Source organism: Eurytemora carolleeae, unplaced genomic scaffold (genome assembly GCF_000591075.1).
Source record: "Eurytemora carolleeae unplaced genomic scaffold, Eaff_2.0 scaffold1453, whole genome shotgun sequence".
Classification (NCBI taxonomy): Eukaryota; Metazoa; Arthropoda; class Copepoda; order Calanoida; family Temoridae; genus Eurytemora; species Eurytemora carolleeae.
The window spans coordinates 47,454-59,880 of NW_019397342.1; the positions used below are offsets into that span (position 1 = coordinate 47,454).

At 31.5% G+C, this 12,427-nt stretch overlaps 1 protein-coding gene across 2 annotated transcripts; it reads right to left on the minus strand.

Annotated features, from left to right (window-relative positions):
* Nucleotides 1–431: 431 nt before the first annotated feature.
* Nucleotides 432–12,407, minus strand: LOC111713636 (sphingomyelin phosphodiesterase 5). 2 transcript variants are annotated; one of them, XM_023488554.1, is made up of 13 exons: nt 12,250–12,407; nt 10,758–10,928; nt 7,436–7,516; nt 5,963–6,003; nt 5,118–5,230; nt 4,676–4,779; nt 3,905–3,980; nt 3,019–3,126; nt 2,459–2,666; nt 2,182–2,293; nt 1,275–1,340; nt 818–907; nt 432–620 (listed from the first exon to the last, which is right to left on the minus strand). In XM_023488554.1, the coding sequence occupies exons 1-13, from the start codon at nt 12,390–12,392 to the stop codon at nt 545–547; spliced, it is 1,389 nt and encodes a 462-aa protein (XP_023344322.1). In that variant the 5' UTR covers nt 12,393–12,407; the 3' UTR covers nt 432–544. The 2 variants fall into 2 exon arrangements, with proteins under 2 accessions (XP_023344322.1, XP_023344323.1); XM_023488555.1 differs by lacking the exon at nt 5,118–5,230 and having other exon boundaries at nt 5,979–6,003.
* Between the last annotated feature and the right edge of the window lie 20 nt (nt 12,408–12,427).

Consider the following 12,427-nt stretch of genomic DNA (forward strand, 5'->3'; position numbering starts at 1 on the left):
TTTTTTCTTAGATCAAATAATTAAAGTTTGTGTATACCATCAGGTTGAGAAGATAAAGGGATTAGAAAGTTAGAGTTTGTGGCAAGAACTCAGTTCCTTTCAAAACGATTTTAATAAATGCATATAATTTTGTTATATAATATTTTTTCTGACTGATTAACTAAAGCTGGCTAGTTACATAACAATGTTTAATTGTATGACAATGATTTGTAATAATTTTTCATAAAGCTATAAATGATGTTATTATAGCAATTGTTATACACAACAGTTTCGTTCATATTGATCTAGATACTTCACATTGGTTTTAATTTTATCTAAATGATTCATATTTATCGTTCTAAATTCAACACCGGGGTAGAATTATAGTTTAATTTATACATGACATTATGGTATTATAACATTTGCTCTAGATTCATAGCAATGAATTCATATTAATTTTTCTAAATGCAGTGTTTTTTTAAATTAAATGGTGTATCACAATATTTCTAAACGCATAAAATGCAGATGCAACACCTTGGTTATGCATGGTGCATAACAGAAGTGCTTATAACAAGGCAGCTGTGACGACTAGTGGAACATGGTCGGTTATTCCTACTAAACAGGAACAAAAGCAAACTCCCCTGGAAAAACACATTCAATTGGATTAATTGTTTATTTTCGACCTGAAAAATATAAATGGTGGATTAATATCTTTAAGAGTATTCTATCTATTCTCCGTCTACCCCCATATACCGTGCTNATGTTCATTAATGAGTATTCTATCTATTCTCCGTCTACCCCCTCCCCTCCCCCTCCTCCTAACTAGTATAGAGGATACCTAATAGTTGCTAGTTGTTTATTAATGAGTATTCTATCTATTCTCCGTCTACCACCCTCTGGACAAACACATACTCCGTTTTTTCCTTTCCTAAACAATAAAAAAGATTAGATTTCAATGCAACGAATTATGAAATATACCAAAGTCATGCTAATTTTTAAAACTTTTTAATATCAAAGAAACTTATTGAAACTTAATTTGACAAAAGATAAGATGGAACTTCAGAGAGACTTAACAGTTGTTAAATAGAAAGCAATCATATTTGTATGTGAGTTAATTGTTCAAAAGCAAATATTTTTAGCTTGCTGGTTGCTTAAAAATCAATTTACTGAATAAAATGGGTCTGTGTACACTGCACAATTGCTGTTTTATGTTATGGAATTATTCAAAATCATAATTTCAGTTTAACAGTCGTTTTTCTTTTCTGGAGATTTTTGGGTCTCACTGTAAAACATACCTGGGAGATATTGTCATGAGATCAAAATTCTGTTCTTGAACATCAGCATCAAGGATATAATATCGTCTAAATATAATACTTCATAACTGATCAAGAATATAATATCGTCTAAATATAATACTTGATAACTAATCAGGAATATAATATCGTCTAAATATAATACTTGATAACTAATCAGGGACATAATATCCTCTAAATATAATACTTGATAACTGATCAAGGATATAATATGGCCTAAATATAATACTAGATAACTGATCAAGGATATAATATAGTTTAAAATATAATATTTGATAACTAATCAGGGATATAATATCGTCTAAATATAATACTTGATAACTAATCAGGGATATAATATCGTCTAAATATAATACTTGATAACTAATCAGGGATATAATATCGTATAAGTATATTATAAATAATATTATTATCAATTAAATATATTATTAATATAATTGTTTAGCAATGGATTCATCTTTTTTCTCAAAACAAACCCATTCCACTTAAAACTTTAAAATTCACTCTCATAAAGGGCTCTTCATCATTGCATTGACAGAGGAAATTATTGCCTAGTATGGGTTTTTCCATGATTAAAATAGAACTAAATAAATGGTTTAGAAACTGTTTTGCATGACAAGGTTTAGTGAAGGTTTAAGAGGGGCAGCTATAGTCACCACACGTCACTATATCTACCATGTTATTTTGATTCATTAAGAAAATAAACTTGAGTCAGAAAATGGAAGCAAATCAAAAAACCATTGACAAGGATATCAAGGATGGGGAAAATGAATAAAATTGAAATCTGGAATTTCTCTTTTGTGATTTTCTTGCAAAGGTTGATTCTACCTAGCGTGTGTGTGTGTGTGTGGGGGGGGGGGTTGAGCGCTGCGGCTAGAAAAATTCTTACCTCCGTAGATCATCACATAAAATGTTTCTAAACTGCTCCGGGGTAGATACTTCCGGTTTACCAATCTCAAGCTGACGTAGTTCCGTTCCAATACTCCAGGCATGATCTACACCTGCAAATAATAACAATAACAATAACAATAACAATAACAAAAGGAATTGTAATAGTAACAGGAATAGTTAAAGTTATAGTTTATAGTTACAGTTAAAGTTATAGTAATAGTTATAGTAATAGTAATTGCTATTGCTATTACTATTACAATTACTATTACTAGTACCTGGTTTTTTGATGCATACATCATTATATTGTTGAAAGACAGGATGTTTACTATATTTTATCTCGGACGGAGACATATTATCAAAGTTGAAATCTCCTGCAATACATTCAAACACAATCCTCTCCGTCCCGTCCTTGATCCGGGCCTTGAATCTAGCCATTGCATTATGTAATTCGTCCAGGGCAGGAGAAAGAAGGTCGTCTTTACCCTGACAGAAAAAAAGAAGTTAAGTAAAATTCAAAATGGAAAATTACGTTTGTATTTGTATGAAAATACATAATCTTAAATAAATTAATTAAAGGCCTTAAAGGTTCACTGCATTCAAAGAAAGATATATCGTGAACCCCCGAATCTTTGTTTAAAAACAAAATTTACTGCAATTCGTGAGACGAATGTAAAAAATAGGTACTCAACGAAAAAACACTGAACTTCCAATTAAAAGCTTTAAAATTTAAGTTAATTTTATCCAACAAAGGGGGTAAATGAATAAGGGTTTAAAATATATACCAAATAGGGCCCTTATTATATTTCCTAATTTATTAAGCATCTTGAATTAATACCTGGTATGCAACAGTGTGAAGGTTTGATATAATCCCCACCCTGTTATTCCCTAGATCAACCTTAAATACCAGAACTCCGTAGCTTATATACGACTGCCAGCTTTTCTTCTGAGATAAAAATAAATAAGCAATAAAGTACTGTATTTATTAAAAATAACCAGAAAAAAACATAAGAAATTGTTAAAAACCCTCCATTACTTTAAATCAAAATAAACTTTAGAGGTATATTTATATGCAATCTATCTTTGATAGACTATATTATCATGTAAGTAAGGAACAAGTGATCGAAGGGTAATAGAGTTTGTTTACATTATACTATGATGTGTTAAAAAACTTGTGTTTTTAATCATAACTCCTCTTTTTGAAGAGATATTGAGAAGGAAGAAAATGTTTTTAATTTCTCGTAACGTGTAACCAAACATTTTAATACTTTGTATTTTATTTGACATTAAGCTGAAACCAACAGTTGTCCTTTCTTTTCAGGAGAGTGGCTTAACGGATTTCTACAGCACAGCTGATCGATAAATGTCCAGTAAGTGTTGTTAATAATTTTTTAGTCTTTAATTTATAAAAAAAACACCATCCAACAATTAAAAAGTGTAATTCTGTTAAAGTTTGCTTTTATTAAATTTTGCAATATTTTTTTTTCCAAAAAAAAGAAACATCATCCGGCCACTTAGACATTTTAACATGTTCGTTTTTGGTTAGTTTTTTCCATAAATTTTCTATTAGGATCAAAATAGTGTTAGCATAGTGTTAGAAATGCAAATGTACAGTAAGAATATTTCTAAAAAACATTACAAAAATATGCCAAATTTTGATCACGAGAGAAAACATATGCAAAAAACGATTTACAACTTGTGATTTTTTTTAATAGCATAAATACCTGAGTGAATGGGAAGAATTCTGCATCTAAAACTGGATATTTAGAAGCAACAAACAATCCAGAACTCATCATAAACCTGAACAGTATGTTTCATTAGACAGGGTATCCCAAATACATTCCATATAAAGACGATCAAATATTATATGCATCTACTTCTTGGTAAAAAAAACATGTAAAATAAAGCAATAAGCCGAATTTTAAGAATTTGAGCGGTGGCTTAAATTTAAGTCGCGGCTTAAATATGTTTGGTTCCACTTAAAATTGTATTCAATGTTTCAAGATATAAAACCGGCGTTTAATTGAAACCAGTTTTTAGCGGATTTAAGACGCGGATCAAATTCATTGAATTCGGACACTGTATTTCTAATTATTAAGTTTTCTGTACGGACAGTTTTAGTCATTGATATCTAACTTAATCACTTTCTGCATAATGCATATTCAATATTATATTGTACTTGAAAATATCATGTTTAGTGAAGCACACTGTATGTAAATGTTAATCATACGTTAAATAAGACTTTAAGAGGACCTGCCACATTTAAAAAATATACTAATCTGGAGGATCAACGTAACCTTCTTTAATGAGATTAATAAAAGTAAAAGATGGAAATAAGTTTACAACTTCATGTAAATATAAATGTAAGAAAAAAGACTGAAAAAATTCCGTACAGTTGTAGATAACCTTGTACGTTTTGATCATATCTTATTGTTTGTTATTTTTAAAATCTAATTTCCAAAGCTTAAAAATATGAAGATATTATAAAAATGTGCCTGTTAATATTCCAAGAGTTCTCTCCGATATCAAAGATAAAATTTGAATATCTATTCCTCAGGAGTAGGATCAGGATCAGAGCAAATATCCTCTCATGAACCTCCTAAAAAAATGTTTTGTTTTTTTTCAGATCAAAAAGGTGTTGACTGATAAATTGTACCAGGAGGAAAGGAATTGAGTCCTTGCCACAAACTCAAATTTCCTTGTTACTAATCTTTGCAACCTGATGGTATGAACCTTCGATAATTTAAACTTAAATTATTAGGTCCAACAGAATTTATAGTTAGAAATATCAAAGGTCCACGACCATCAGAGTTTATGAAAAGACACAATTCCATGATCTTAATATGCGGGATTATCCACAAATGGTAAGACCGTAAAAAAACAGTCAGTATAAATTCTGTACAGTCGTCTCTGAACTCCAATTATGCTTGAATAGACCTGAAAACAAATGATGTCCATTCTAGGGAAATTATTTCTGATGGTTTCCTGTTTCTCCAGATTCTCCGTTGAGATCTCTTTCAGGTTCTCTTCATATTCACCACTCTGATCATCTTCAACCAGATACATATTTTTCTCAAGACAAGGTCAATACATAAAGGAACTGTAGGTTGTGCCACTTAATTTAAGGAGTACCATGACCAATTCACAAAGGCACATTTTAGGCCTTTATTTTGTTAATAGTGAAGAAGAATCCTCTTAATGTTCATGAAGTAGAAATTTTAATAAAGAGACCATAATGGAAAAGAATCGATTTTCAAAAAAAAATAAAATAAAGGAACTGAGTTCTTGCAACAAACTCTTGTTTTGAAATCTTCATATCTTTGCAACCTGGTGTTGTAGACCTTTGATATTTTAAACAATGAATTTTGAAAGATCAAATAGTCTAAGTTTGAAATATCAAAGGTTTACCTCATCAAGATGCGAAGATTTAAGTTTGTAGCAAGAACTCGGTTCCTTTTCCATCCATTATTTATCAGACAAAAAATAAAGGTTGTGAATCGGACATGTCTTTCAATAAATTGAGAGTCAATTGAAGTTGTGTCTGAATCTCTGAATAGTCCTTTAATATTGTTGGTATGACTAGAACACTTCAGCATTTTCTTTCAACAATTTTCTTCAAAAAGTAGTAAATTTTCAAGCTAACCTTTTTTAATATTTAAATTATCTGTTAAAATTCAAATTAAATTTTAATATTTAAATTAAATTTTAATATTTAAATTAAATTTTAATATTTAAATTAAATTTTAATATTTAAATTGAATTTTAATATGTATATCTATTTCCTATTGCTTTAACAACCTTCTGTAATCTTGAATATACTCCACTGAATCAATATTAGCATCATGTACATTGTACATTTTAATATTTAAAATATTAGAAAGCTATTAATATTCGCCACATTTGTATATAGTTTATATTTTATAATATTTTATTTTTTTAGAAAACGTTTTCAACGGATTTCGAAAATTGTGAGTGGTGTGCGGCATTCTCAGATAGTTGCGCAAGCGACAAGAGAAACAAACAAATTAATTAAAAATATTATAAAATATAAAATATTATAAAATATAAACTATATACAAATGTGGCGAAAGATAATCGATGACTATAGGTTGTAATATCTGAATGATTTGTTTGAAATTAAATTGATTTTTTTACGGTCTAAGTCGTATGTTGCAATTTTCTCATTTGTATGTTATTCGGTATGAGACGTCTTTAACAATTTCCTCCTTATAGACGCAACAGATAGAAGTAAGATTAGTATCGATCAAAAGCGCTTTTTTTATCGCATTAAGCCAATCCCCCCTTTCATTTTTCGCGAACACTCCCCTTAAAAAAGTGCCTCAGAAAATCTCCCGATGAAAAACCTGTAAAATCTTACAATTGTTATTTTGTTTATATTCTACGAAGAACAGAACAAATAGGTTTCAGTTAAAGTGAAATAAAATAACTTAAATTAATACAAAAAATTTGGGGGCCCGTAAACCTAGCTGTTCATAAAACTAAACCATTTAGAGTAACATGTTCCTTTTTTAGAACGTCAATTCTTAGAACAAATAAATCATTGGTAAAATAGTTAATAAAAGATAATAATTGATATTTTTCTGCTTGATTTCATAGGAAAATTCAAGGAAACCCGTCCCATTATTAACAATCACTATTAAACTTATTATTTACAGTAACCTCTCTTATTTTCTTTGTTGGTTTCTTAAATGCAATCTCTCTTTTTATTGACTACCATTTGTATTGTATCATTTACATATAAACTTTGCTTGGTTGTTTGTTTTTATCCAATTAATGTTAAAAACGGTAAAAACGATCGGGCTCGATTTTTTGGCGGGATCTTAATTGATCTTAGAGACGGATAAGTATGGTCGGAATTAATAAAAAATCTGCCTTAAAATTTCGATTTTTCAATTTCGATAAACCCTAGACATTTGACGTCAATAACAAAAGGAAAATTAGAAATATACATATACATTTTATCTTAAAAACTTACTAACGATTTTCTGAGTGGCATTTTAATTGCCATTAGCGCTAAACACAGATCTCAAATTGAAGAAAGAACATCAAGCATGTCTCCATCATCATTACTTGAATGCAGTTCTAAATGTAAATTTGATTCGACGAAGGTACTTTTTTTGGTGAGAGATTATTGTACCCTAAACTAAGCTCTCAGTGCGTACTGCAGTGATTTTTATTTTACAAACCGAAGAAATATTGGGTTTTCACGAACGGACAATGACGATGATAATTTCCTGATATTCTGCCATCTACACCAGACTTCCAGTCCGAGCATTACATTGGTAGTTCCAACAGATATTCGCCCTTCATCCAATCTAGCAACAAAGGAACTGAATACTCGCTGCAAACTGCAAACTAATTTTTTATAAATCCCTACATATTTGCAACCTGATGGTTTGATGTGAAATTTTAAAAGTTCAAATTTTGAATATTTGATCAAGCCGAATTCAAAGTTTTTAATATCAAAGCTTAATGTCTTCATGTTGCAAATATATAAAGACTAGAAAATAAAGTGTAATAGGCAAGTAATCAAGTTATTTGTTTATTCATCGGTTTAATTATAAAATTAATTCAGGTAAAATCAGGTGTATAATGCCTTTTTTGTTTAGGTGTTTAATTTAACCTTGAAAAAATTCCCTAGATTTCCAAAAATCTAAACAAATTCTTAAAAAGCGAAATATCGGTTGGTATTTGTGTCTGGTAATAATTATGACTATTCTTTGTATGTTATTAGTACACATTTCGAAAAATGTATAGGCGCAGAATTTCTTCTGGAAACTTGGGGCTTAGGTCTCCCAACCATCGTTCATCTAAGATTTCTCTTAGAATGTTCCACGAATCTACCAATCCAGCATCGATGACACAAACCCATAGTAATTCAATATAAACTCAATTTTCCAGGATTTTCTAGATTTCACAACTGTTAAATACCAGATATTAATACCTAAAATGGCCATCCTAGTTTTTCTTGGGATAAATTAATTGTAAAAAACTAATCAATCTAATCCTGGTTTACTTCGGAATATTAAATTTTTAAAGAACGTGAAAATTCATAGTATATGAAAAATAACAAATAAAAATAAAAATAAACACTAAAAAATAATAATTAAAAAGTGAAAGACTAAAGTCATTAACAATAAAAATCACTTCGATGAGTAGTTGACACAAGATCTGGAGTGGACATGGTCTGGTCTGGGCCAACTCACCTGCAAAAACATTGCATTATTAAAAAATTGAAAAACCACAAACTAACAAATAAATCAACAATTTCTTTAAGGTAAAATGTGCTCTTTGTAAACTATTCTTGTTGTTTAATACTAAAGAGAATATAATAACTTTTTTATATAACAATTATCTTATACAATTCATTTCACAGTAAAATATATATGAGTTAAACATTTTTATGAAGAAATAATATTGTGGAAGAAGAAATTCAAAACTATCCACCAACTGTGATGTTTTGTGGGACACCTCGGTCTAATATTGCATGAATATCGCCTTAGTGTTTTGGTTCCTTAGCCATAAAAAACAGGCATGCTTCCTTCAATTCTGCATCATACAATCCCTTGAGCATGTTGTCCTTAAATTTATCCAGGCTCCTCTTGATTGGATCATAAGCTTGTAAACACAACTCTTCTTTGGCAGCATAATATTCTTTGGTATCTTCACCACTTTCCTGTTTCCTGCTCAGGTATTCCTGTTCCCACTTCATCTTGTTTGCTTGGGCTTTTCTGGTCTCCTCCTCTTCTCTTTGCTTCTCAGTTAAGAATTCTTGTCTCTTGCTTTCATTATATTTCTGTTGTGAGAATCTCCTTATCATTTCTTCAAAGAACTGTCCTATTTCACATTGCTCAAATGCTGCTCCAAGTTGAAAAAACGGTATTATCTCTTTCTAGCTGCTCCCGTGATACTGGCTACTATCATCCTTCTTATATCTTTATCTAGGATTGTTTCCCAGCCGTCGTTAAGTAAATGAGTTTCCATTTCACCATTCAAACATTGTCTCCGGATTTCCATCATATTTGGGAGCTCTTTCAATGAAGTCTTGTACTCTTTCTCTTGTACTATTTTCGATATCACACATCTCATCATATGTATCCTCGTTTGCTTCTTCTGATCCCACTATTTCTGGAGTTCTTCCATACATTGTTGTGATTCATCCATCTTTTTGTTTTGCTCCAACATTGTTCTTACTCTTGGATCTTTCTTTCTTCTCTTAATTCTAGTTTCGCTTCCTTCATCCTATCTTGCAGTTTCTTGTATTGAATTTCTTGTTCCAATCTCTGCCTCAGGGCTTGCAATTGTTTGTATATGGAAGGTTTCCACCCTCTGTTCCAGTTTCCTTCATGTTTGGTATTCTGATGTCTGGAACTTCACTGTGTCCTCTATGGTACAATTTAAAACTGTCCATTGTAATATTCTGTTTACTCTGTTCACAACTTGTTACTTCATTGTTCCTTGGAGTCTTTACTCTGGGTTCCTTTATTCACACCGCTGCTACCACTTTTGAAGTGAACACCTACTCCATAACAAGGTCTCGAAACGTACTATCCAGGTACAATCCAACCGCTATCCAACTTAACCAGACTGAATCCCATGGGCTCTAAATGCAACACAGGGACACAAATGTAGCTATTAAAATCCAGCTACTGTAATACAGTGTTCTACCAGGACAGAATCCCAGGCTCTAAACGCCACACAGGGACTCAAGCGTAGCTAACAACATGCTTCATACATATATATCGATCCCAAATGATAGGGATAATCCAATGTTCTAATGTCACACAGGGACACACTCCACACGGCTACACTCCCATGACTGACGCTATCTATCAACTAACTATCAACGCCACTACATGAGGCGCAATCTTGTTAGCTATCAATGTCAATACAGACACTAGCAATCAATTGATCAATGTCTCAAACAGGACACGATCCACATGGTTACAATCCCATGATTAATCAACGCCAATACACAGGGCGCAATCTTATCAGCTATCAATGTCAATAACGACAATAGTAATCAATTGATCAATGCCTCAACCAGTGGCCGAATTTAAAGAATTTGAGCGGCGGTTTTAATTTAATCCGCGGCTTAAATATGGTTGGTTCCACTTAAAAATGTTTCAAGATTTAAGCCGGCCCTTAATTTAAACCGGGTTTTGACAGATTTAAACCGCGGCTCAAATTCTTTAAATTCCATCTCTGGACACACTCCACACGGCTATAATCCTACAAAGTTAACAGGAATGGATGAAGTTACAATTCCTACCATGATATTGTTATCACATGATCAAGATCATTGTATTACGTATTTATCCCACAGCTAAAGTTTAGAGAGCATAGATATAACGCAGGTAAGCTATCTTCTCACATGTTTTATACCGTAATTTAGGTATGATGCATGATTTAAGCTAATCATGTTAAGTATTCAGTTGAAACGCAGTTTCAACTGAATACTGTCATTATGTTCAAGTTTTACAACATTAAATCAATCATATGTACAAGGTACTGCAAGTTTACAGAAGATCATGGTTACACAAGTTTTGTTATAACCTGTTCTCTGCATTGTCTGTTCTATCGTCTAAGTTGAGAGAGTTCCAGGTCCTGGTCTGGTTCCTGGTGGCACAGAGCAGGATCCGGAGCAGAGTTCCAACCAGGAAGCAGGGAAGGAACAGGAGAGAGAAACTCAAGGATATCGGAGAAACTATCAGAATCCAGAATGTTCTTCAAACCCCCAAAAATGACTTTCTTAGTTAGATCTGGACATCGCTTTATGTGCTATTTTAAATATTCAGGGGGTTTGGAAAAAAATTACAGATTTCAAAGTTGAATTCTTAAAATAATTCTTTTATTACACTAGGCACAACAAAAGATATAAACATGAATCGTTCACCAAGGATTAAGGAACAATTGGCTTTGCTCCGTTTAGGCGTATATCTTCTCCCAGAGCTAGTCGACAGTATGCTCAACTTTATAAACGCAAAATTGTAAAGAATAACATTTTCGAACAAGTGAGAATTCCCGGATTTTTATGGAGCCTTCTGAAAGCTAAACTCCCTAATGTTCAAAAACGGATGAAACAAACAAAAAAAAATTTACTTTTTGGGTTTAGAGAAAAGCTTAACCCCACGCCCACAAGTTTACATATTCATTCACTTTTGGTGTTGGAAAATGACAGGCCTACACATAAAGCCAATATATTGTATTGACTTATATTTCGTGAGTAAAATATATGAAAAATAAATGTAAATATCCAAAATTTAATTAAGTAAAATTTGACCCATCATGCACAGAATCCAACCATGAAAAAAATATTTTTATGATAAAAGATGTGAATTTGATATAATAAAGTATAATATAATAATATATACATATAATAATATTCACTTAATAAATTAAATGATGATGATTATAATTCATATCCAAGACATTTCTTTAAAAAATCAATTACTATAAAAGGTGCTTAAGGTTTCAAAATTTAACCTCAAACTAAATGAAAAAATAGATTTGACCCTGCTTTTTATCTATGTCATATTAAATAACCCAAGGAAATATTGTTACAAAGAATGCTATTACAGTTTTGAGAAGAATAAAAACGTAAGAGTTACTTGCAATTAGAAATAAAACAAAAACCTCGGTTTGTTGATAACACTGTAGCTATCAAGTTAAGCACATCATTATAAACAGGGTTACCTACAAAGGATTAGACTTTAGAGAAGACTACGGAGTTTACCCGGTCTGTTTCCTAATATTCATGATCGATTCCTCGCAACTGTAAACTGCAAAGAGGTTGAGGTCGTCTTTAAAGTAGAATACTTTGTGACTAGCTTTGTGAAAAGTAATATAATCGTATTTACGGGGTGTCTTTTGATAAAACCCAGCAGTTGATTCTAGGGCCTCAATTCTGAACCGCATCTGAAAGGAAAAACAGGTAAAATCTAAAACTACAGAATTTATAAAAAGACACCCTATAATATAAAATTGATTAATCGTTCTCTCAAGTAAAGCAGTTTGGGATCCTTGATATTTACTTCATTTTTCGTTCCTGGAAGAAATAGATTGTTGCTGAGTTGGTAAAAAAGAGGAGAGAAACAGAGAGAGAGAGTGAAGAAACGAAGAGACGAAACAACTCGTGATAATATCAAACCAAACCCAACCAGCGCCATCGTTCCGCCATTTTAATTTCATCTAATAAATACAAATCTTTATTTTCATTGATTACG